Source organism: Lontra canadensis, unplaced genomic scaffold (assembly GCF_010015895.1).
Source record: "Lontra canadensis isolate GAN:19392208 unplaced genomic scaffold, GSC_riverotter_1.0 scaffold25, whole genome shotgun sequence".
NCBI lineage: Eukaryota > Metazoa > Chordata > Mammalia > Carnivora > Mustelidae > Lontra > Lontra canadensis.
The window spans coordinates 21,232,403-21,257,317 of NW_022631019.1; the positions used below are offsets into that span (position 1 = coordinate 21,232,403).

At 52.4% G+C, this 24,915-nt stretch overlaps 2 protein-coding genes and 1 pseudogene across 16 annotated transcripts in view; 2 read left to right on the plus strand and 1 right to left on the minus strand.

Annotated features, from left to right (window-relative positions):
- EPB41 (erythrocyte membrane protein band 4.1) overlaps nt 1-12,427 on the plus strand; it is a 188,472-nt gene extending 176,045 nt beyond the window's left edge. For all 13 annotated transcript variants that reach the window (XM_032863960.1, XM_032863955.1, XM_032863954.1 and 10 more), the window contains 4 exons: nt 5,895-5,996; nt 8,028-8,108; nt 11,586-11,693; nt 12,174-12,427. In XM_032863960.1, the coding sequence (XP_032719851.1) occupies nt 5,895-5,996; nt 8,028-8,108; nt 11,586-11,684 (282 nt within the window). In that variant the 3' untranslated portion in view covers nt 11,685-11,693; nt 12,174-12,427. The remainder of the gene's footprint in view (nt 1-5,894; nt 5,997-8,027; nt 8,109-11,585; nt 11,694-12,173) is intronic.
- A 2,143-nt stretch (nt 12,428-14,570) lies between these two features.
- Nucleotides 14,571-19,067, minus strand: TMEM200B (transmembrane protein 200B). Of its 3 annotated transcripts, none has more exons than XM_032863975.1 (2): nt 18,980-19,067; nt 14,571-17,016 (listed from the first exon to the last, which is right to left on the minus strand). In XM_032863975.1, the coding sequence occupies exon 2, from the start codon at nt 16,994-16,996 to the stop codon at nt 16,073-16,075; it is 924 nt and encodes a 307-aa protein (XP_032719866.1). In that variant the 5' UTR covers nt 16,997-17,016; nt 18,980-19,067; the 3' UTR covers nt 14,571-16,072. The 3 variants fall into 3 exon arrangements, with proteins under 3 accessions (XP_032719866.1, XP_032719867.1, XP_032719865.1); XM_032863976.1 differs by lacking the exon at nt 18,980-19,067 and adding an exon at nt 17,539-17,745; XM_032863974.1 differs by lacking the exon at nt 18,980-19,067 and adding an exon at nt 17,289-17,745.
- On the plus strand, nt 17,692-18,997 carry LOC116871302 (annotated as a pseudogene).
- Nucleotides 19,068-24,915: the final 5,848 nt, after the last annotated feature.

The window sequence follows — 24,915 nt, forward strand, 5'->3', positions numbered from 1 at the left end:
TGTTTACTTTCAGTAAAATTTCTCCTTCCTTATTGGTAATTTGAATGAGCTAAGAGTTGCTTTATGTTGAATTGGGGTTTTTTTTCCTTTTTTTTATTCATAGAAGCCAAAAGTTAGAAAACGTTTTCCCCCTATAAACTGATAAGCAAATATAAGTCAGTATTTGTTGAGCATTGATGTATTAGACCAAAGAAACGAAAATCGGATGAAGAGTTAGACAATTTGAGATTATATGAAAGGTTGTTCCTCTGAGGCTAGTGTTGTCGGGAAAATCCTCTCTGAGGAGACCACATTTTGGCTGGAGCCTGCATGGCAGGAACAAGGCAGCTGTGTGAAGCTCTGGCTGAGTGATTTCACCTAAATCCTTACGACTCATCTTCACACCGTGAACTGGAGGACCATACCCCTTTCAGGAACTGGCATCCCTTGCCAATTAAAAACATGTGCCTTGCCAGAGGGGGGTTGGGGGGGGGTTATGGACATTGGGTAGGGTATGTGCTATGGTGAGTGCTGTGAAGTTTGTAAACGTGGAGATTCACAGACCTGTACCCCTGGGGGAAAAAAATATATATATATATATGTTTATAAAAAATAAAATTATAAAAAAAAAAACCAAAAACAAAAAAAAAAACATGTGCCTTGCAACTAGACAGATGGAACTTGTATCCTCGCTCAACAACATAACTAGCTAGATAATTTGAAACAAATCAGTAATCTCTTTCCCCTCTGTTTCTTTGGCTGTAAAATGGGGCTAGTATCCTCCTCCATTGCAATATTTGGGGGAGAATTTAGTGGAATGATGTCTGTACAGTGTTCGGTCCATTCACAGATGCTAAGTCACTGTTAGCATGCTACTCCCGTCTCTCTTGTGGTCTAGAGTGTGGCATTTGGTAAATAAGGAGGGGTTGCTTGAAGTGTTTTTTAGCAGTGGTAAGAAAGCAGCATCACTGAGGCTATGATTTTTGGCAGATGATTCCTAAGGCTGTGTGCTGAATATTTTAAAGTAGGGCAATGCCTGGAGACAGGGCTATGACTAGAGCAAGTCTGGGGAGATGCTTATAAAGAACCGAAGGATACCTGGAGGAGATGAGAAGGAGCTGGGACAGGAGAGACCGAAATGAATGACTAGGACTTGGCAGTACAGGGGATTGAAGAAGGAAGGAATAGGAAATTACTTTAAGGTTGTGCACGTCATTAACCTGAGGATGTAAGAATTACTTTCATATGGTAGGAAACTCTCTAAATTGTTACTGCCATGGAAACAATCTAACTCGCCGTCAGTAGGGAACAGGTTAAACAAATGGTGGTATACCCAGTTAGTATAATTCCGTGCAGCTCTTTAAAAAAATCTTCTAATGGGAATAATCTATGTGATAAATGAATAGATAAAAAAGCATAGTGGGGGGTGGCACCTAGGTGGCTCAGTCAGTTAGGCATCAACTCTTGGTTTCGGCTTGGGTCGTGATCTCAGGGTTGTGAGATTGAACCCTGCATCAGGCTCTGTGCTGAGGGGGGAGTTTTGCTTGAGATTCTTTTCCTCCCTCTCCTTCTGCACCTCCCCATCCTCTCTCTCTCTCTCAAATAAATAAATCCTTAAAAAAACAAAAAGGCATGGTGGAATATGGTGTAATAATATGCTGTTTATAGGAGGGAAAGAGGAAGCTTGTACATGAATATATTATCTCCGAATGAGTACTCAAAAAGAAAACCCAAAAAGCAGTGGTGGCCTCTGGTGAAGGGGACTGGGACTCCAGGACTGTGGTCAGGAGTGGGAGGGAGACTGACATTTCACCCTATTCCGTTTTGAAGTGAATTTTGTAGCATATGCGTGAAAGTTGTTAGGACCGAGCTGCCTGTCAGAGCCCACATGGTCTGAGTGTAGACCCAGTAAAAGAGGGAAAAGGAGGCAGTTGTTTTAAAATGTACTCATGTGTCAGGGAAATGTAGAAGAAGCTTGATGTGCTGGGTAAATCAGGTGGGCTTTAGAGTTAGGGATCTTAATTCCAACACTTGCTAGTTCTGTGACCTTTTGCAAGTCACTTAAACTCTTTGAGCCTTAGTTTTCTCTTCTGAAAAATAACTTTATAAGGTTATTAAAATAAAGATAATATTTGCCTGGCATATAGTAGGTATTAAAAAATGGTAGCTATGACTATATTATATTGTTCCATATCTTAGTTCATTTTAACGGGGCTTAAGACCGTCAAACAAAATACACATGATGACTTCTTATTCATGCTAGACGGTGGAGTATAACGGAGAAAGTACTGACTTTGGAATCGAATTTCCTGGGTTCGAACCAGCTCCATCATTTACTGATATGCCATCAGGTTAATCTCTCCGTGCCTCATTGTCCTCATTTGTAAAATGGGACCAATGATAGTTCCACTCCATAGGGTTGTTGCAAGGAATAAGCTAATGTGCATTTCAGATTAAGTTGTCACCACCACGGAAACAAGCTAAATGTCTGTCACAGGGAACAAGTTAGATAAATTGTGGTACATCCAATGAAGGTAATTCTATACAGCTGTGAAAAGCCTCTGATGGGAATATTCTGTAGGATAAACTGGTAAATAAAAAGATGCAGTGCAGTATGTCTAGAAAAATGTGCCTGGCATATAACAAACACCAGACAGTTATTTGCTATTGTTATTTATTTACTATAACTATTTCTGCTCCTGTTTTTATTATCTTGCCAAACAGGTTAGTCCAGGAACCTTTTTTTTTTTTTTTAAGTTATTCTACAGTTCCCACACTTTGGGGAACGTGGTGAGAGGAGACAGGGAGCCAGAACAGGATTTTACTGTTTGTGTATATGTGCGTGTATGCATGCTTGAGGTAAAGCTTATCTACATACAGGGATGTGTAGTTTTTAAGTATTCCATTTGATTGACTTTTTTTAAAATGATGCCTACCTTTTTTTTTTTTTTTTTTTAAGATTTTAAGCAGGTGGAGCAGTAGGTAGAGGGAGGGGGAAAAGCAGGCTCTCCGCTGAGCAGGGAGTCCCACCTGTGGCTCAATCCCGTGACCCTGCATCATGACCTGAGCCCAAAGCAGACACTTAACCGAGTCACCCAGGTGTCCCCCATTTGATTGATTTTGACACATATATATATATACCTGTGTAACCAAGACACATTTGGGATAACTTCATTGCCCCTGAAACTTTCTTCGTAGCCTTATTCTAGTTACTCTCTGCCCCTCCAGGCAGTCACTGCTTTGATTTCCATAACCACAGCTTAGGTTTGCCTGTTCTTGGACGCCATATACATAGAAGTATCCAGTAGTACACTTTTGTGTCCGAACATGTTTTTCTTAGACTCATCAAAGTTATAAGAATCTGTAGTTTACTTTTTTATTGTTGTTGAATAGTATACCATTGTATGAGTGTAACACAATTTGTTTATCCTTTCCTTTGTTGATGGACACTTGAGCTGGTTTCGTTTGGAGCAAATGTGAATAAAGCTTCCATGAACATTCATGTGCAAGTCATTGTAGACACATGTTTTCGCTTATCTTGGGTAAACACCTAAGAGTGAAATTGCTGGGCCCTAGGATAAATGGATGTTTAACTTTATAAACAACTGTCAAAGCTACAGCATCATTTTGAGGAAACATTGGTTACAGGGTCAAAGAAGAGAGTCCACATGTGGGAAGAGTGTAAGAAATCATAACAACATCTCGTCCATCTTCCGCTTCTTCAGAGACAGAGACCAGGGAATAAGGGAGTCAGTGGGAGGTAGGGAAATATGATAGACTCCCCACTTTAGTAGAGGTGGAGCTCTTCAAAAAGGTTTAGCCCTCCTGGCACACAAATTTATATATTTTTTTTTCAAGATTTTATTTATTTATTTGACAGAGAAATCACAAGTAGGCAGAGAGGCAGGCAGGGAGAGGGAGGAGGAAGGAGGCTCCCCGCCAAGCAGAGAGCCCGATGCAGGTCTTGATTCCAGGACCCTGAGATCATGACCTGAGCTGAAGGCAGAGGCTTAACCCACTGAGCAACCCAGGCACCCCAAATTTATATTCTTATAATGATGTAGAAAGTACTTTTACTTCTACAGTCTGTTTAGATCTTCATAACAATGCCACGGTGGGGGCAGGGCCGTATTACAGAACTGGCTGTTACAAGTGAGACGACTAAAGCTCAGAGAGTCAGAAGGGCTCGCCCAGGATCCCATCGCTACTTATGTCTGAGCTGGGACCCAAACCTCAGTCTTCAGACAAGAAGTGCCTTGCCCTAAATTCTAGTTCAAACACTGATTAGCTATGGAGCCTTGACCAATTATTTAACTTCTCTGGACCAACTATACAGCAAGGATAATAATAGTACCCACTTCAGATATTGGGAGGTGGAATTGAGTTGCATCCTGTGCTTGGCACATAGTAGGAGTACAATAAAGATTCCTTGAGTTTGAATCTAAAGTAGATAGGTGGGTCTTCACTAAAGAAAGTGTTAATGAACTTGCCAGTCGTCTAGCTGTCATGATGCTGGCATGCATGTAAGGCTTTGGTGTCACAATCTTTCTTTGGTCTCCTCTCTTTCTTTGGTCTAGATTCTTACCTGGAAAGGAACTCAGCCAGAGACTCTTTTCTTCCTAATTCTCTTCTGCCCTTCCTATCTCCCACCCCCACATATTGTAACATTTTGCCTCAGTGAAATGTGGTTCTGCTCAGAAAAAGTTTGGAGGCCTCTGCTTATAATACAGATGACTTTATAAAGAGGGTAGGAAAAGATAGTAATGTAACACTTTTTTAACTGCAGGGTTCTTTTTGAAAAGAACTGCAATTCTCTAAATTTCTTCTGAGCCTGTGTACGATCCCGGAACCAACCGGTCATATATTCTAGACAGCGCATTGGCTCTGGGCAGCCCCCATCCTCTACTCTAATTCTCTTTCCCTCCCAGTCATGGGACTGTCGGCAGCTCTGAATCCTGCTACCAGCCTAGTGGCTGTTGATAACCATCTCTCTTCCTTTTTGCTAGTGTCCTTTCTCAGCCTGATCATTATGCAATTGTTTTGGTCATAATATGGCAACCTCTAGAGAAATAAGAAGTCACCCCAGCCCTTGTTCTCTGTATAGATTAGTTGCAAAGCCCAGCATTCTAAATACTTTAAAATGCTCCCTAATCAGGATAGTCCATTTCAGTAATAGTTTTGTTGTCAGAAATGTCATTGAGAGTATCATGTAGGTTTCCTCCATGTTGTTTTAAAGGGATATTTCCTACCTCCTTGGTTCCAGGCTCCCCCTCAGTCTTCAAAGAAGACAACCTAAGATTCCCTGGCCCCTTGAGCCCTGGCAAGGACATTTCCCGATCCCTTCTGGAAAGTTCCACCCTATGATTCAGAACCTACCCACGCCTTAGCACACAAGAGTTTATACTTTTCCTGCCTTGGGTGGTGTGTAAAGAGTTTCTGGTTTGTAGAGTGGACAACTTCTACTTACAAGTTTTGAGTCCTTGAGCAAGTCATCTGGCTTCTCTGGGCCTGAGTTTTCTTACCAGGGAGTGCTAATCAGTCTCTGCCCTTACTAATTATTACACAGGGCTTGTGTGGGCATCAAAAAAGATAGTGTTTTGAAAGGCCATTGTGAACTCTAAAATGTTGTACACGCGTGTGTAGCCATTGCCACTCCTGTTGGACCTGTGGCTATAGTCCTGCCTCCCCTTTCTGACCCGCTTCTGTCATTGACCTTGTGGTAGGGAAACTGACCCATCCAGCATTCTTAGAAGGAGTCTTGCTGCCAGGGGATTGTTTTCTTTATGAAGCGATCGCTGTAAGGCAATCAGGTTTTTGCTTTAGAATGTACAGCTGAAGAGTGAAGCCGCCTCCTGCCATATTTGCCCATAGGCTTCCTGAGAGGCATGGTGATGAGTTGAATTTTTTTTCTGCAGACTGACGACAGCAATGGGGACTTGGACCCAGGAGTCCTGCTGACAGCTCAGACCATCACATCTGAGACCACAAGCAGCACAACCACAACTCAGATTACCAAGGTAACAAACCAGTTAGAACTTCCTTCTGGAATTCAGTGGCATGCCGAGTTTGCTCCCTCTCTGAAACAAGGACCCTGGTCTAGAAGCAAGGGTTTTCAGCTCCATCCCTACTGAGCCAAATGATTCCAACTGTCACAGGTGGAAAAGCCCTGATGCTTCCCCAGCAGTAAAGCTAGGGGGACCCTGGGGGCACCCTTGCCTAGTTAGTAGTCTCATAAAGCCACGTGTGGTTGTTCTCTACACATCCGCCTGTCTCTCTGGTCACTCCCCTATCTGGCTGTGAAGATAAGTTGAAAAAGTCAGTTTAAGGACAGGTGTCATTGGTATTATTATACAACCATAGTTTCCAAGTCAAAAATCAGAACTCAGGAGTTTTTATATTGGGGCACCTGGGTGGCTCAGTTGGTTAAGCGGCTGCCTTCGGCTCAGGTCATGATCCCAGGATTCTGGGATCAGGCCCCACATTGGGCTCCCTGGTTGGTGGGGAGGCTGCTTCTCCCTCTCCCTCTCCCCCTGCTTGTGTTCCTTCTCTTGCTATGTGCCTGTCTGTCAAATAAATAAAATCTTTAAAAAGAAAGAGTTTTTATATAATGTCCAGTATCAAGGCCAGGAGAACTACAGTTTGCATGCTGAAATACTGGAATTATTAGAATATTGTTTATGGGAGCAAGCAAGAAAAGTTATCTAAAATTGGAACTACTCCCTGGAAATCAGAGACAGTCCATGTTTGCTGCAGCACTAGGGGGAAATCTATTTACTTGTAAGTAAGAAACCTAGATTTCTGACCAAGCTCTCTTATCAATATACAGATAATTAGGAGCTGGTTACTTAATGTGTCTAGACCTTGGTTATCCTCATCTGTCAATTAGGGAAACGTACCTGCCCTGAGGGGATTTTTTTTTTTAATTTTATTTTTTATAAACATATATTTTTATCCCCAGGGATACAGGTCTGTGAATCGCCAGGTTTACACACTTCACAGCACTCACCACAGCACATACCCTCCCCAATGTCCATAACCCCACCCCCCTCTCCCCTCCCCACTCCCCCCATCAACCCTGTTTGTTTTGTGAGATTAAGAGTCACTTATGGTTTGTCTCCCTCCCAATCCCATCTTGTTTCATTTACTCTTCTCCTACCCCCTTAACCCCCCATGTTGCATCTCCTCTCCCTCATATCAGGGAGATCATATGATAGTTGTCTTTCTCCGATTGACTTATTTCGCTAAGCATGATACCCTCTAGTTCCATCCACGTCGTCGCAAATGGCAAGATTTCATTTCTTTTGATGGCTGCATAGTATTCCATTGTGTATATATACCACATCTTCTTTATCCATTCGTCTGTTGATGGACATCTAGGTTCTTTCCATAGTTTGGCTATTGTAGACATTGCTGCTATAAACATTCGGGTGCACGTGCCCCTTCGGATCACTACGTTTGTATCTTTAGGGTAAATACCCAGCAGTGCAATTGCTGGGTCATAGGGTAGCTCTATTTTCAACATTTTGAGGAACCTCCATGCTGTTTTCCAGAGTGGTTGCACCAGCTTGCATTCCCACCAACAGTGTAGGAGGGTTCCTGAGGGGATTATTTAAGGATCTTTTGATATCAATGATACGAAAGTGCTTGAAAATAAAGAGCCCAGTTTCAAGCTGTGTGACATTTTTGTTCACAGTCTTCCCAATTTCCTCTTGAAAATAATCAAATGTACAGGAAAAGAGCAAAAAGAAACACCTCTTGTGTTTACTCACTGAATTTCTGTGATGTTTGGGAGGAAGAAAAAGGGAAAAATAGAGATTTGTAGCTTTCCGTTTTGCTTATTAAAGATTTTAGCAATCCTCAGGAGAACAGGTGTGCTCATTTTAGCAGGCACAGCCAAGAATTTGGACAAGTGGGTAAGAACGCGGTTCTACACAGTACCCAGCGGCAGATGAAATTTTGAAGTAGAGCTTTCGGAATGATCTTTTACAGTTTGTTTTCCCTTCCTTCTTTCCTTTCTTTCTCATGTGACCTCCTCTGTTTGGTTTCAGACTGTAAAAGGTGGGATTTCAGAGACCCGGATTGAGAAGAGAATCGTGATCACGGGAGATGCCGATATTGACCACGACCAGGTGAGACTGCTGAGGAGCATGGATTCAGCATGGGTCCCTGGGCAGGAAGAGGAATGGATACAGGAGTTGGCTTTCAGAAGATGCGTCTGCCAGCTTCATCCCCAGAAACCCCCTGGGCTACTCTAACACCTAAATGGGGAGGGTGAAGGGAATCAGACCATGGAGGCCTATGGGATGGGGGCTGTAGGTGGGGGGAGCGTGAAGTGTAATAGAAAGAAAATAGGCCTTAGACTCAAAAGGCTTGGGTTCAAATCCTAGGTCTCCCCAAATTCTAGCTCTTAACTTCCTAGGCCTCTGTTTCCCTATCTTTAAGATGGGCATTATGGCAACTTCCTCTCGAAGTTGTTGTGAGAATCGTGGGAAATGGGCTGTGTGGTGTGAGGTACATGGTGGGCTCTGGGTGGGCGGAGCTGTTGCTGTCCAGCGGATAGTGTGTACTTAAAACCTGTGCTGGGGACGGAAGAAGATAGCAAGACAGAGGGAAGGGGGAGACTTGCCCGCAGAGGAGGCGAGGGAAGCTGAGTGAGGTGGACTGTGTGCAGACAGGAGTCTTGACTTCAAGCCTGTCCTAAATCTGTCGCTAACTTACTGTGTGACCTTGGGCAAACCACACTACCTCTGATTCTTTTTTGTCTCTTAAAAGAGAGTAGGTTGATCTAGGTAATTTCTGGGCCCTTCTGAGCACTAAAACTCTATGTTTCTGTATTAATTAGGTGCTAATTGTGTGCTGCAAGCAATTAGCAAATAATAAGGTCAGAATTAATGCTCCCAGTTCTCTGCTGGGTGAGGTTAGAACAGTAAAGCTGCAGAGAAGAGGGGGTGGAAGGGACTGCATGCAAATGCTTCTGGAATCATTGACAGCAGTGCTGGAGCAATAATTCCACGGCCTTTATGCTGATATGTTGAGTGCCTTAAAAAAGAAAAGAAAAGAAAAGAAAAGAAAAGAAAAGAACCCTGAGCCTCACTGCTGGCAGTTCCCTTGGTAGCAAGGTTGAGACTCCCTACTGGGAACACAGGCTCAGGGTGCCGGCAACAAGGCCGCAAAGCCCAAGTGGGAGGCCTTGCAGCCTCTTGGCCCCAGCTCAGTGGATCCTGCCGCGCTACCAGCCTGCGCCCACCTCCTTGGGGGGGTCTGTCTGAGCCCCTGCTGTGTGTTCAGTTGGTGCTAGACAGCAAGGGCCATGGGGACCGGAAAGTGTTTGGGTTTGGAGTGACACAGCCTTGGGTTGACTCTAGATTCCACAACTTATTGGTTGTGTGCCCTTGAACAAGTCATTTTACTTCTCTGAGCTATAGTTTTGCCACCTGTAAAATTAAGATAATCATAAGTTTTTTCAGGGTGGTTGTGACAAACACACTTGATAGCTCAGAGAGAAGCTCCTGTGTCCCTCAGTTCTCCTGGGTGTGAGGGCTACACAAAAGCTAGATGTGGTGTACTCTGCATGGGTGGGGACGCACTTTAAGCAAGAAATCATGTGGTACAGCCTTTCATTGAGGAAAGGTGTAGGTCAGAGGAGCCATAGAGAGGGGTTGGGCTGGACCTTGACTCATGAGCAGGTGTGTTGGGCAAAAAGGATCAGGGACAATGACCAGGGCTATAAAGACGTAGCACGGTTTTTTGTTTTTTTTTAAAGATTTTATTTATTTATTTGACAAAGAGAGACAAAACAAGAGAGGGAACACAAGCAGGAGGAGTGGGAGAGGGAGAAGCAGACTTCCCACTGAGCAGGGAGCCTGATACGAGGCTTGATCCCAGGACCCTGGGATCATGACCTGAACTGAAGGCAGACGCTTAACAACTCAGCCACCCAGGTGCCCCAAGGGGAAGCAGTTTTAAGAATGGCTTTCATGGAGCCGAGAGACCAAGAGAATTTCCCTTCTTTGCTTGTTCCTCTTAGAGGTAGTTCTTAAGAGCCAGGGTCAGCTGTCAGGTGGTAAGATCTAGCCAGTGTCTTTCTTGATGGAGGGGCACGTCTCTTGAGAATCCCCATGTCACCATTCACAAAGGCTCTTCCACCTTGGTTGTGTGAGCTGGAGGCTCAGAGACTTGCCATGCAATGAGAGAAGTGGTGTCCTTGCTCTGACTTTCCCTAGGCATCATGTAACTTTCCTAAAATTATCGAAACTCCTCCAGATGCTAGTACAGGGTCTCCCCGAAACTATAGGACAGTGTAGTGAAGAAGAAAGCCTTATAGATTTAAGTAAAAATCCCTGCTGCATTACTTACTAGCTGTGAAACATTAACCTCTTTATTTACCCACTGAACCGCAGTTTCCTTGCCTATAAAATGGAAACAATGAGGGGTACCTGGCTGTCTCAGTCAGTGGAGCCTGCAATTTTTGATCTCGGGGTCATGAGTTTGAGCCCCACACCACTGCAGAGTTTACTTTTAAAAAAAAGTGGAGGTGCCTTCAGCTCAGGTCATGATCCCACGGTCCTGGGATCGAGCCCCGCATCAGGCTCTCTGCTCAGCGGGGAGCCTGCTTCTCTTCCTCTCTCTGCCTGCCTCTCTGCCTACTTGTGATCTCTGTCTGTCAAATAAATAGATAATCTTAAAAAAAAAAAAAAAAGTGGAGGGACCACGCCTGGGTGGCTCAGTCAGTTAAGCGGCTGCCTTCAGCTCGGATCATGATCCCAGGGTCCTGGGATTGAGTTCCGCATCAGCCTCCTTGCTCAGCAGGAAGCCTGCTTCTCTCTCTGCCTCTGCCTGCCACTTTGCCTGCTTGTGCTCTCTCTGACAAATGAATAAATTTTTTAAAAAGTGGAAACAGTGCTACTACCCTAATTCATTTAGTTGTTCTGAAGATTAAGTATATAGGGGTGCCTGGGTGGCTCAGTTGGTTAAGCATCTGCCTTCAGCTCAGGTCATGATCCCAGAGTCCTGGGATTAAGCCCCATATCAGGCTCCCCTGTCCCTTGGCTGCTCCCCTTACTTGTGCTCTCTCTCGCTGTCAAATAAGTAAAATCTTAAAAAAGTTAAAATTTAAAAATGAAGATTATTTAATAATAATAATAATAATAATGTGCTTAGGCCAATGCATGGCATATAATAGGCCATCCCACTCTTCCTTGTTTATTTCCCTCTCCAGTAGCCGAAGAGATCTCGTCCTTTTTGTAGCATGCTTCTTTATTTCCCTCTTCCGTTCTGGATTTCCCGGAACACAGATTTTGCTTTGTCCTTCAGACTCAGTTCTTGAGTGAATCCTCCCAGAGCCACCCAGCAGGCAGGTGTCACCCCTGACATCTGTTTGTGATTCCTTAAAGACAGCTCTGGCCTTCACTTTCTCTGTGTCTCGGAGCCTCCCTCTGCAGGATCGGGGATGGAAGGGTATTATCAACTCACTTAACCTAAATGCTGCCCTAGTACTGCAGACAGAAAGATTGAATTTGCCAGAGAAATGCTATCCTGAGACCCCTGCGTTCCTTCACCGGTCAGGCTGCTTTCTGCCTCAGGGGCACGGTTTCTGTCTTCCTCAGGTCCTCGTCCAGGCCATCAAGGAGGCGAAGGAGCAGCACCCAGACATGTCAGTGACCAAGGTGGTCGTCCATCAGGAGACCGAAATCTCTGAGGAATGAGCTCAGGTATGGGCAGTTCTTGGTGGGGTGGAGGGTGTTCATTGTCCTGACATCAGAGAGCCCTGACCAGAAACAGCCCCCAGAGGTGTCCACACTGCGACTCGCTAAAGTGAAGGCTTTCTGCTGTCACAGGTATCTCTGAGTCTAAACCTGAGAGGGCCAGAGGAGGAGAATAAAACGAAGAAAAGCAGGACCTGGCTGTCTAGAAATGAGGGCTCAGGGGATAGAGAAGAGAGGGCTGACGCTCAGAGGCCAGACTCGAGAAATGGAAGCAGGGTAGCTGCTTTTGGGGAGCCAGAAATCCAGAGAAATTTATGCCTAGACGTAGCTTACAAATGACTCAGAGAAGCCATCAATCACTGGGGAGGACTGGGCTCCTCAGTAAGCAGGCTCGGGCCCTGCCTGGCACCTGGGACCACAAGAACTTGGCACTGGGATGGGGTGGCTGTCTTCCTTTGCAGAATTTTAAAAGTTTGCTTTCTCTCCTCTAGGAACTGTCCTACCCCAACTCCCTGCCTGTCTCCCATCCACAAGAAAACCAGCAAAATGATAAAGACGCTTACCTGCAACAGTCAGACTTCAGGCTTTCAAAATTGCTATAAACCACCAGAAAATTAACTTTGTTTTCTATTTGGGGTTTATACTGAGAGAGTCTTCTAGACGTTGCTGATTCTTTTAATACCTTTTTCTATATTGTGATACCAGAGATTGTTCAACTTTTCACTCTGCGGACTGTTTTTAAAGAGCTTTGTGTTTTTTTAATGGGGTGGTTTGTAACCCCTTCAACCTAGCCTCTCCCCATTCACTTCCAACCCAGATACTGACAGGTCTACAGAATTCTTGGGGAAATCCTCCAGAGGCTCTGTCAGCTGTGTTGGGGGCCAAAGCCAGCTTAATGGGGCTTCCCTGCTCCTCCCCTACTTTTATACCCTTTCGATGCAGGCAGAAACTTCGTGAACCAGCCGTTTCTCAGAGGCAATGATGTGACTTTACCATGTGAGGCAGGGCAGCTTTCCTGATCCACACGCCGAAGGGAGACATCCCTGTCCTTTTGTTGAGGGTGGTTTTGGTGAGGCAGAGATCTCTGCTAAGAATGTAGTGTTGTTTTCCTTCTTTCCTCCTGTTCTTTCTTTTGGAGCTTCTTTAGATCAAAGACATAAGAAGTTGTTCCAGATATATCTGATACTGTGAATGTTCGAACAAATCTGTGGCCTTCACCTTCCTGCCCTCCCTTCCCCTTTTACCTCGTCAGAAGCAGTGGCTCTGCTAAGTGCTCCCCCCACCTCCCATCTCAGGAGACCAAAACTCACAGAAAAATAGGCACTTTTGGCCAAAAGGTCTAATGGAACATTATTAGTGATGATTTGAGTAAGGAAAGTTGATGAGATTTAAAAAAAAAAAAAAAAAAGGCTTTCTAGTTCTGGGAATGTGCACTTCACACAGGGGAATGGTGTTTACCTCAGTCAGATCCCACTAAGAAGTATTTCCAGGTGACCAACCCTGGGCCTTTTTCTTTAATCCTGGGATGATTGGAAATGTGACTCAGAGAGGAGGTTGTGTTCCTTGACCTTTCTTCTCCTGACCGGTACCTGCCTGCAGACACCCTTCTGGAGCAAGGGAATTGGCTTTTAGGGGCCGTCCTTCCCACAAAACCCCACACGCTAGGCAGTACCAACACCAGCTCTGCTCATTCCCACTCGCCATCTGAGGTCTGTCAGGTGTTGTAGGCTTGATCTTTGTGGTGGGTTGTGGGTTTATTTTACTTCTAATTTTTTTCCCCTTAGTTTTAGAAATGGGACTGACCGATGAGCCCAGTTCCACCATTACTGGTTGATCTGGGGGCCTTTTTATTCAATAGTGCTTCCCAAATCTTCCAGCTGGCTTCCCACAAACACATCTGCCTGGAAGTTCTTAGAATCTTATGGTGGGACAGAAGTGAACTTCATGAGCTAGACAGTGGGTCACAGTCGGCAGTCGCTCAGGAGGCATGAGTGAGAGAAGTGTAAAACCTCTGGTCCCCACAGTGGGGGCCAGCTGCATGTGTCCAAAGCCTCTACTGGCTGAGTCTTCTAGACAAAGTCGGTTGGATTGAACTGATTTCAGACGTGTGCATTTTTCATTTAGTACTTATGTGAGCCTGTTACTAACCACGAGGCAGCTCTCTGGAGAGGGACAGGAAGAACTCAGGTGGGACGTGTGACAGGCCTGGGAGAAAGGACTGTCCTGTCTCAGGAGCAGTCTTCTGGCCTGTGGCCATAGGGTCCGACATGATGGGGCTGGCTTGTTGCTGCCTAAGCCTGGCGGTGAGGTTTAGAATCCAGCTCACATCAAATAGCATGTAACGTGAGCTTGCTTTCCAGCGGCCAGCTGTCCTGCTGAAAGCGCTCCCAGCTCCCAGAGCTGACAGCTGTGGAATGAGAGGGTGGGGGTGAGGAAGAGGGCCCACCGAGTTGTCCACTGTCCACGCTGGTGTGCTGTCCACACTGCTGATGGGGGCCTGCACGCCCCCGTGGCTTTGTCACCAGCTCACGGTGCTTCTCCTCTGCTTCCTTGACTGTAAACTGGGCCAGAAGATCTCAAATGCCCTTGCAGCGCTGAGAAGCCACAACTTGGAAAAGCTGGGAAGAGGATGTCCTTCCAAGCTTCTTCCCCTATCCTCCCTCTCTGGGAACAGACCTGGGGCTTTGACAATTGTTTGGATTTTTTTTTTTTTCATCCTGCAGTTATGTGTGCATTTGTGTGTTGTGTGTGTGTGTGTGTGTGTGTGTGTGAAGAAAAACAGATTCTGTCCAGGTGGAAATGGTGAAGAAGGAAGGAGAGAGCTTCATTTCCAGGGTCAGAGACTTGGCAGCCGTTTTCCTGAAGTGACTCAGACACACCACAGTGACAACTCTCACTGCAATTTTATTTTTATTCCACTTGAGAAGTAAAGACTTCCTCCAAGCCACATGAGGTCTCTGCCACCCACCTACCCACCCACCCACCAAGCAGGACCTAAATTTCTAAGCCAAGGGCCCACAGAACCTGGCTGCAGGGACCTCTCGGGGCCTCTTCGCCTGCCCACCCAGCCCCCCCCCCCATTGCAGGCCCTGCATGGCAGCCTAGGGGGAGGGACCCCGGTCTGCCCTGGGAAGTGGAACCAGAGCTTCGGCCTGACTGACATCAAGGAATGCTCGTTGGGAAGATCTGCCCAGGATGTCAGCCCCAGGCTGGTGGTTTTTACAAATCTCTCTCAAATGTATTATTTTGGTGACAAAAATGAAGGAGCTTTGTAAATTTTTTTTAAATTATGAATCATATAAAGTAGTTGTTTACATTTCTTGACAAAATAGGAACTATGGCAGCAGAATCAAATTGGCAAAATCCTTAGATTAAAAAGGCAATAATTAGGTCTGCTGTTTTGGCCTTTTGTAGTAAGAGAAGTGGTGTAGTGTTTAGATACGTGTTTGGTCTTGCTTCTTGTATTGCATTTTTCAATAAACAAAGAAAAAAAAAACAAAAAACAAACCCAGTACTGAATCTGTGAGAGTCGATCAACCTTTAAAGTCCTTTTCTCCTACCAGCAATCTGGGAAAAATTCAACATGGGTAAGGGAGACCCAAATTTTTGACCCTAGAAAAGACCCTTTTCTAAAGTAAGCTACCCACATTGGCCCAGATGCAGCTTCGACGTTGTAGAAAAGTACAACTGGCGGATGCTTTTTGCCAGCTGGGGGGAAATTTTGCACAGGCCACGACAAAGGAGAGCAGGGGGCTTCTCAGACCTGTTGAGGGAGGGGCCAGACCCTCAGGAGAAGGCTTTGGCAGTAGTGTAGCCCTAGTGGGTGTACCCTGCATGGCTGAGGGGACAGAGGGGCTGAGGTGGTGGGAGTTAAAGTCTCAGTCCCCATCCCAGATGGCAGTGGAGGATCTCAAATCTACTTCATTGCCCATCTCCCCCCACCCCGCAACCGATGCCACGGTGGACGGAGCTTGGCCCAGCCTGTCACATGCCAACCAACCTACCTTTCAAGTTTTAGGGGTCCTTGCCCACCACTCTGGGTCTGCCGAGACACCAGCGGCATCTCCCAATCACCCCAGCCTGGACCTCCAGCACCTTCAGGTACCTGTCCAAGGCTAAGGCCACTTTTGGAGGCTTAAAGAATTCCCGAGGCCAAGTCATGCTGGCCTCCAGACTCCACGTGAAAACACATTCTCTCCAGCTGATTGAACCCTTGTGCAGTTGGCATTTCTCTGCCGACATGCAAGTCAGGATGCCTTAGCAGCTGCTGGGGCCAGAGCATCCACCTCCAGTCTGGGAAGTGACTGATGCATCTACTAGACATTGGGACTTCTGGTCCTGTTACCACGGTCCATGCGGCAGCCTCCTAGCAGGCTGTCCTCTGCTCTTCAAACCCGGGCTCCCAAGTCCCCTCCTCCTTCCAACTTGGCATAACCCCCCAGGCTGAGGCGGTCCAGCCGGGGCCAGCTCCCGTGAGCACAGTCTCGAGGCGCTGGGGCCCGAAGCAGAAGCTCCCCAAGGCCCAGATCCAGAGACTTGGAATGTTCGATGCAGGAACCAGAGGGCTGCACGGTGATAATCACATGGCCAGTCTGGGTCCGTGGACCCCAGGGTGGGGGCAGGCCCGGGCCCTTCAGCGGGTAACTGTTGAGCAAAGCAGGTAACCCCAAGCGAGGATTCGCAGGCTCTGAGCGCAGACTCCGCACTGATGGAACGGGTGAGGTACCCCGACGCGGGGACAGGTCCCAACTTTCTGGCTCTGTGCAACCTATGGCTCGGGGAGTCCTGGGTCCGGGGCTGGGGAGGAGAGCGCAGTCCCAGCCAGGGCCGTCAGGCGGCCGGAGCGCCTGAGCCCGCAGCACCCCCTGGCGAAGCCGTCGCGTCTCCAGGTCGCGGTTCTCGTAGAGCAGCGTGTTGGCGCAGATGAACACGAACAGGCCGACGCCCATGACCACAGGCCCAAGGAGCCGCAGCCGCTCGTGCGGGCCGTGGCCCCGGCCGGCGCCGCGACCCTCGCGTCGCAGCTCGCTCAGGGGGGGCGCACTGGCATTGGCAGCGCGTGGCCCTGGGGCCCCGGCGCGGTGCGGCCAGTAGCCGGCTACGGCGATGCCCATGCCCACCAGCACCACGAGCGCCCCCAGCGCGGCAAACGCCCCCGACGGCGAGCGCAGCCGCAGCCGTGCCCGCACCCGCAGAGGCTCCGGCGGGGAGCGCGGGCGCCGGCGGCGGCCCAGGCGGCGGCCCAGGCGAGAGACGCGGCCCTCGGGGCTCCTCCGCAACTCTCCGAAGTCTCCGGGGCTCCCGGCGGTCATCTTGCCGTCGTCTGGGCGCTCTGCGGAGAGATGGGAGGCAAGGACTAAACCGACGGGCCTAGGGTCGGAGCGCCAGATTGGGGGCCCATATCTGGGAGGCAAGATCGGGCTGCCTCGCCCAGGCCGCTTGGAGATCCCTGGCGGCCACCCCCGGATTTTCCCGGGCTGCGAGGCGGGGAGCCGCCCCCGCTCGGGTTTTCCGCAGCGCAGCTCCGAGCCAGGGACGCGCGGCAGAAGCCGGAGTTGGCCGGACCCGCGGGCGGAGAGGAGGGAGGGGGGCTCGGGCTGCTACCTGGCGCATCCTCCGCTGCGGGGCTCCGGCCGCCTGCACCCTCTTCGCCAGCCCGCAGATCCCGGGCCTCGGGAAGTGTGCGGGCCCCCGGCAGTGGCGTCTCCAGGGTAAGTCCAGCCCGGGATCGCCCTCACCCCCGCACGTGGGTGCACCGTAGTAAAGGAGGGAGGGTAGTAAAGGAGCTCCGACCGCCCGGGTCCGCTGGGGTCGCTCTCGGGCCCCACCTCCCCCCCTACTGCGCTTTACATACTGCAGCGTAGGAAGGAGGGGGTGACTCCAGCCTCTTCCTGCCCGCCCCCTCCTTTCAGACCTCCTCAGCCTGCTCTGAAGCTGCAGCAGGAGAGACTTGAGCTAGACTCCGGGAAGACCGTTCTGACCACGACCAGCGGCAGACTTTGCCAGGATGGCTTTCAAGTCCTAGTTGAAGAGGCCTCCCCTCCCCCAGCGTCCGGGCAGTGGCCAGGGCAGGGGGCCGGGGGCAGGGGGCCCTGCCGGGAGAGCTCCCCCCAGCTCTCCCGTCGGCCCGGGCAAGGCTGTTCCCAGGTTGCAGCGTTTCCAATTCGAGCTCCTCGGGATGAATCATCCCCCTTTCCCGCCGCCTGTCCTCCTTTCCGGCCTCCTCCACCCGAGGCCTCAGTGGCCCGCGTCCCGGACCGAGCAGCACCGCCCCAGCACCTCAGGCCGCCCCAGTTTGGGCCGCCCGGCTTCAGCCCTTCCCGGCCTGTGGCCTAAGAACTGTAGCCGGGCCGGGTAAGGAGTAGCTGGGCTGTGTGTGGTGTGGCCCCCACCGAAGGGAGGGTGTGGGAGGAAACGGGGCCCCCGCCTGGGCGCCCTGGGCCGCAGGGGAGGAGGGCTAGGACCTCGCTGTCCAGTGGTGCGTCTTTACTACCCCTGTCTGGTTTCTAAACAGCTTCCGCGCTGGCTTCCGTGCCGAGGCTCCAGGAAGGAGGCCTTGCTACCCCACTCACTCCCCATCCGCACCCCCGAAGCTCAAGGCACGACACCCCATCCCTCCTCCGACAGGAGTGCGGAAGGCCCAGGGCCTAGCACGGAGCCGCAGAGTCTACTGCGTCCAAAGCCTGATTTTCACAGATGGAAACTGCGGCCCAGAGAGATAGAGGAGCCTGCCGGGGTCACACGAGGAGGGGGCTCCTCCGGGACCCGACTCCGGGCCTGCGGACCCTAGCCCACGCTGTGCGCTTCCCGGCACCGCCACGGGAGAGTCCTGGGAGGAGGCAAGGGCCGTTTCCAAGTCGTCTCTGAGTGTGGAGCCTTCTCCCCGACCCTTAACCGCAGAAGTGACCACGGCGCCCCAGGCCAGAGCTGGTGCCCCAGCGCCAACACCGGAAAGGTCGCCCGGAGCCCCAGCGCGTCCCTGAGGGGAGGGAGGCGGAGGCGTGCGGAGAGACGGGCACACACATAGAGACCCCGAGACTCTGGAGGGCGTGGGTCCACGCTGGGGACCCCAGGAGGGAGAAACTTGGAGCCACAGTCTGAAGGTCTCAGGCCGCGGGAAGTTGCTCTGGGCCGGGTCCCTCGCACTCTGGGGTCCCGCCTCCCCGCGCGCCCACACTCGGTCCCGGGGAAAGGGAGGACCGGGCTCCCACCCCCCAGGACCTTTCCGGAGGGAGGGGACCAAACAAAAAGTTGAGGAAAGTGGAGGGCGAGCCCGGGGTCCTAGTTTTGCTCACCTGGCGCCTCAGCGCCACGGCGGGTCCCCGTCCGAGTCCGCGCGCCGCGGATCCCGGCACTGCCGCCGTCTCCAAGGAATCTTGGCCCCTTGGCCCCACCCCCTTCTCAGGCCCCGCCCGGCACCGCCCAAGCCCCGCCCCACCGGAGCCCCGGGAACTGGCTGGCCAGGCCCCCGCCAGGCCCCACCGCTGGAAGCAGGCGGCAGCTCAGGTCTGAGGGTCGCAGGTAAGCGCTGTGTGCTCGCCTGGTGACTCAGAGGATCTGGGGGCCCGAGTCCCCGGCTTATGTTGTTCGCAGAGGCTTGGGAGGGGGCCTTCTTCCCACGTGGGTAAACTGAGACCCGGAGCTGGAGAGCCCTACCCGGCTCCGCAGCGAGCGCGCAGACAGGATTTTCGAAGCCCGCACGCCCTCCCGCGCCAGTCACAGCCCCTCATTCCAGGCGTCCTGGAGAGGACTCGCGGGGGTGTCTGAGAGCCCACTGCTGCCCCGCGCCGTCCGGGGAGCTGCCCGGAGGAGGCGGCCGGGTTCCTGCTCCGCCCGTCCCCGAGCCTTTCCCTCCATGATCCTCAGAGCCTTCACCTGGAAAAAGGGCTTAACGGTGTCCGCCTCGTAAGAAGCGAAAACCCACCGTTGGGGGCGGGCACACCACACGGGGCGCTATCCGGTAACCCCGAGAGCGCCCAGTGAATAGGAGCCCGGGGCAGGGGTGGAGGCGGTGGGGCTGAGCCGGCTTTCGGAGCTGAGGGAGTCTAACGGAGTGTCACGGGTCCCGCCGGCCTCCCTAACGCCCCTGAAAAGATGCGCCCCATCTGGAGTGGGGAGGTGGCGCCAACCCCCAACTCCGAGGCACTGGGGGCGCCCCCCGCCGCGGGCTTGACGGGGCCGCCCAGCTCTCTAGCCCTGCCCGCCCCCCGAGGCAGGAATGCGGAGCGGAGCGAGGGGGTCGGCAGGCGGCCCAGTTTCCATGATGCGGGGGGCGGGCTCGGAGGAGGAGGAGCGCTGGAGCGGGCGGCCGGCCAGGCTCCCAGCCGGGCCCCTCGGGAGGAATTTCCGGCCTGGGATTGATTATAACCCGCCCCTCCCCCACTCCGCCGCCAAGACCCCCCGGCCCGCGGGGCTGGGGGAGGGGCGGTAATGAGACCCGGCTGTGCGCCCCGGGCGGGGAGAGGGTAAGCTCGAGGAAGTAGCCGGCCTGGGCCATCCCACCTCGCAGGACGCCACACAGCACGGCTAGTCCTCGAACCCCTCTCGGCCGAGAATACTGGGGGTGGCCTCAGCGCCCCGGGATCTCCTTGCTCAGCCCTCGGGCACAGGCATCCCGGGAGCGACCGAGGTCACCCCTGGGGACGGAGCCTCCTGGGGGATCCACCGTGAGGGTACCGGCGCCCCGCAGAGCGGATGGGGCCTTGCCTGGGGTCGGGTAAGGTCGCAGAGCCAGGCCGGGGTCGCCTTCCTGCCGCCGCGTGAGACTAAGGCTCCTGCGGCCCTAGCTCCGAGAGAACTCCCCTTGCTCTGCGCCTGGGCTGTGGCTGAAGCTCCCCTGAGGCGGTGGCCTCCTTCCTGCCACCTCCTTCGCTGGAGACCCGCAGTCGACCCTGCGCTCCCTCTATTCCTGCACATTGACCCCTCCACGCCCCCCACCCACCGCTGGCCCGACTCCCACCCAACATGGTCTACAGCCCTGTCCACCGTGGCTGCTTTTCCTGGGGTCACCAACCCGTGGCTAGAGCTCTGGCAGTCTCCCGTCCTTGTCTTTGCGACTCCACCTGCCCTGGCATTTACCCCGTGCTCTTCCTGCCTGCCCCTCCCGACTTTTCTTCCTCTGGGCCTCCTCTGCCCTCCTCTGATGTTGGGGCTCTGCCGGCCTGGGCCCACAAGCCCAGCCTCACTTTCAGCAACCAGTCACCGCCCCAGCAGTGTCCCTGCTCCCGGTGATCCTGGCCCATTCCGACCCTTCCTGTTCCCCACCTTGTAAAGGGCCCCACTGCCCACCAGAGGGCCCTCAGCACCAGGGGTCACCTTGGGTTCCTTCCTCTACCCCATCCACCCTCCCTCCAATCCTTCAAGTCCTGTGGACCCTCCTGTTTGAATCCCCAATTAGTGGCCTTCTCCCGCCCCAGGGCCACAGAGGCACAGACCATCTTTTTACCCTGGATCTAAACCAATCACTCATTCGCTTAAACCCCCCAGTGGCTCCCCAGAATTGTCCAAATGGAATTTAAAATCCCTTCTCATCTGCACAAACTGGCTCCTGGCCCCCACCCCTCCCCACTGGTAGCCGAACTTGTTCCCATCCCGGTATCTGTGCTCTGGCCTTGGGGCTTGGCCCCTGCCTTGACTGCCAGGAATTCCCACTCCCGATCAACCCTTTGGTTCCTTCCTGCCCTCCAGACCGTTTCTGTGCCTTCTGTGGGGCCCCAGGGTTCGTCAGCCTCGCCCCTCCCGGCCCCTCCATTAGACACCATCCCTGGAGTGTCTCCTTAGCGGCCCTGCTCACAGGAGAACTGAAATCAGTGCTTGGGATTTGAGCCTAGGTCCTATGATCCCCCTGGTGGTGAGCTCTGAGGGGAGGACTGGGCCTGTGCTACCCCTCCTTGAGCCCTGGCCCTCCCCTGGCCTGTGTCTTCTCCTGATGTGCACCTCTGGGGCTCCAGCCCAGACAGCAGGAAAGGACTCAGTCCCCAGTCTCAGTTTCCCCATATGCACCAAAAAGGGGGGAAAATACCTCACTGTGTCATTTAGAAGTTCAGATGAGAGCACAGATGCTCAGTATCTCGCACAGAGCGGCTGCCTACCAAACGGCCCGTCCCTCCTCTGACCCCGGGTTTTGGGGCACAGAAAGTGGTATTGGGGAGTTGTAGAAACCTCCCCTGGGGTTATCTGGGGGTGGTGGTGAGAAAGGTCCTCTTTTCCTCGATATAAGCCCACTTGCTTCTCTCAAGAGCTCTGGGAGGCCAGTGATAGGCTCAGTTTACAGAAGAGGAAAGTGGCTCAGAGACATGGAGATCTGCCAGCAGACACACAGCCAGGCTGGTAAGGGCGCTCTCCTTCCACAGAGGGAGTGTCATGGGGCCTGCTTGGTTGGGCCCTGTGGACTCACAGATATGTGGGAAGCCAGTGGCCTTAATACTGGGACATCAGTTCCACGTGGGATCTGCCTCTGTGTGACATGGACTCCTTTGTTTCTGCACCAGGAGGGACCTGGACGAGATGACCCCTGGGGCCAACGTGGCTGACATTTCTCCCCCAAGCTTCTCCAGGGAGGCAGAGAACCAAACACAGGGACCCTGAGGTCCCCCTCCTGCTCCTACTTGAGGCTCCATGTCCTCTCCAAAAGCCACGAGGGGGAGAGAGCAGCTGTCATCTCCTGCATGTCACAGCTCCCCCCGGGGCCACAGAGAGCAGGCCTGGGAACTCATCTTCTCTCATCTCCAGTTCAGGAACAGCCCTGCTGGCTGGGTCCGGGCTGCCCCGGATTTCCTGCCCGAGCCCCAGGGGTTTCTAAAACCATCCTTGTCTTTGAGCTGTCCCAGAAGCACTCAGAGGACACAGCTGAATGCCTGTGGGTCCCCAGCCCAGTAAGACCACAGCCTCAGCTAAGATCCCTGAAGCCAGTGGAGAGGAGAGAGCTTGGCTCCGAGACCCAGTTTTGATTCTACTGCCCATTCACTGGGTGACTTTGGGCCCATCACAGGAGTCCCTCGGCGCTCCTGCCTCTCGAATGGGTCCTTCACAGGAAAACTGGTGGGCTGGCAAGTAGAATCCAGAACCCCAATTCCAGTGCCTCATTTTATAGGGACAAACCGACGTCCAGAGAGGCACAGTGACTTGACCAGGGTGACCCAGCCAATGAATGACAGAGTGGGGCTTCAGGCTGCACAGCTACAGGACCCCACCCTGGGCTCAGGCTTCAGGGATTGTTGGATGGGAACCCCAAGTCCATCTCCCCACCCGTAGAAGCTCTGAGCCGGGCAATGGCTTCCTTGGTGTCTACGCGACTGGCAAATCTCTTGGGAAGAATGAACTCCCCATCTTCATGGCTCTCCCAAGCCCAGAGAAGAGACAGAGCCGAGCCTAGGTGACGCTGGGAAGGCCAAGGAGATGAGACCCTCTTGGAGGACAGGGCAAAGCCAGCCTCCTGCCTGAGTCCCTAGGGGAGGGATGACAGTAGGAAGTCACCATCTTGTCGAGCTCCTCTTGACTCCAACCTCTTCATACCTGTTACCTTCCTAAGTGTGCAAGACAACCCTGAGAGGGAGGTGACACGATCACCCCTTGTCACCCATGCTATGTTACACTATGTCTCACTAGCCCTGTGACTGTGGCCAAGTCCCAGGTCTCTGTTTCCCCTTATGTCCATTTCCTCTTCTGCAAAATGGGGACACATGGTAGCAAGGCATGCCAAGGCCTCTAATGAGGAGGGAACTCCACAGGAAACACGGTGGCACTGGAGCTTTTCTGGCCTTCGACTGGTTCTTGCCCATCAGTTTCCTCTCCTAGAAAACGTGAAAGTGAGGCCAGTGATTGTCTCTCTTCAGTCACCTCCTCTGGGGACCAGAGAGGAGCCCTGGGCCCCATCCAGATGCTTCAAGGGTTGAAGTGAACGGACCATCCACCAAAGGCTGAGAAAGTGACAGCTGACTCCATGTGGGGGCCAGGCAGCAGGGAGGACTTCCTGGAGGAGGGGGCCGTGGCCTTCCCACTGGGTCTCAGGTTCAGAAGAGTTACCCAGGCTGCTGAGGGAGACCCAGGCAGCAGGACGAGCAGGCAGGCAGCCTGGAAGCTGGGGCGGGACTCAGGTGCCGGAGAGGGAACCCAGAATCGGAGGAAGGGCTCAGGCCTGACTTCAGAGCTCCTTAAACCCCAGGCCCGGGATGTCAGGTTCAGCCCTCTGGCCCTGGAAGCCATGGGAGATTCTGAAGTAGGAGGGTCGCCTGATCGCTATGTACCTGGGGAAGGACTTTACAAACTGTGAACACGGCACCTGTAATAGTTTCTCCAAGAGCACGGAGAGAAGGTGCAGGACACTGTGCCCCAGGACCCCCAGGAGCCTGAGGAGCTGAGGAGGCTTGCCCCCTGCGGAGGAGCACCAGGCAGCCCGTGGCCATGGCGGGGGGGGAGAGAGAGCAGCTCGCTGCCGCCCAGGTCCTCTGGTTCTGTCCCTGAAGCCAGCCGCTCTGGCCCCCTCCCACCCTGACCCTTCCCAGCTCTCTTGCTTTGTGCCATCCCCTGGAACCCCCGAGACTAAGGCCTGACCTGCGGCCTGGCCACTTACCGGCTGTGTGACCCAGTGAAGAGACTTCTGTCTTCCTGAGCCCTCCTTCTCCTGCTCCGTAGAATGGAGAGGCGCTGTAAGGCCCCCACTCCAAGAAGCGCTGGGAACATGAGAGGGCCCAGCGCAGACTCCGGGGTGCCCCCCGAGGCTGGTCCTACTCTAGCGGGGCTACTCTGTGTGGAAGAACGGGCACCATACACGCTCTCCGGGCTGTGCTGAGGGCTGGGCGCTCAGGGCACCATGGAGTCGGGAGCTTCCTGGCAGAGAGGCCATTTGAGTGACAGCTTGGAAAGAACATGGGGCAGAAGTTGCTGGGTGGGCAGCAGCCTGGAGGGAATTAGGGAGTCGATGGGAGGAAGGGCAGTGGGGATGGCAGGGGATGGGGCAGGAGAGGACTGAATGCCCGATTCAGGGGGTCAATCCCAAAAGAGACACGTACCCAAATAACCTCGGGACCGTCTCTGAGCCTCCGAGCCTCTGTGTCTTCCTCTGACTACAGGCCAGTGGCCTGGGTCACAGGCTCATGAGGCTTCAGTGCTCACCAGGTGCTCCCGGAGCCTGCGCACGAGTGTCCACAGAACCCGGGCTCCTTGGCTCTCACTATTATCAATACTGCCTTTAACTTCGCTTCTGAAATTTTGCTTCATCTCTGTGTTCTTT

What these genes read in the sequence shown, in the direction of transcription:
- TMEM200B (XM_032863975.1), bottom strand. Translation starts at nt 16,996, where the DNA reads ATGACCGCCGGGAGCCCCGGAGACTTCGGAGAGTTGCGGAGGAGCCCC.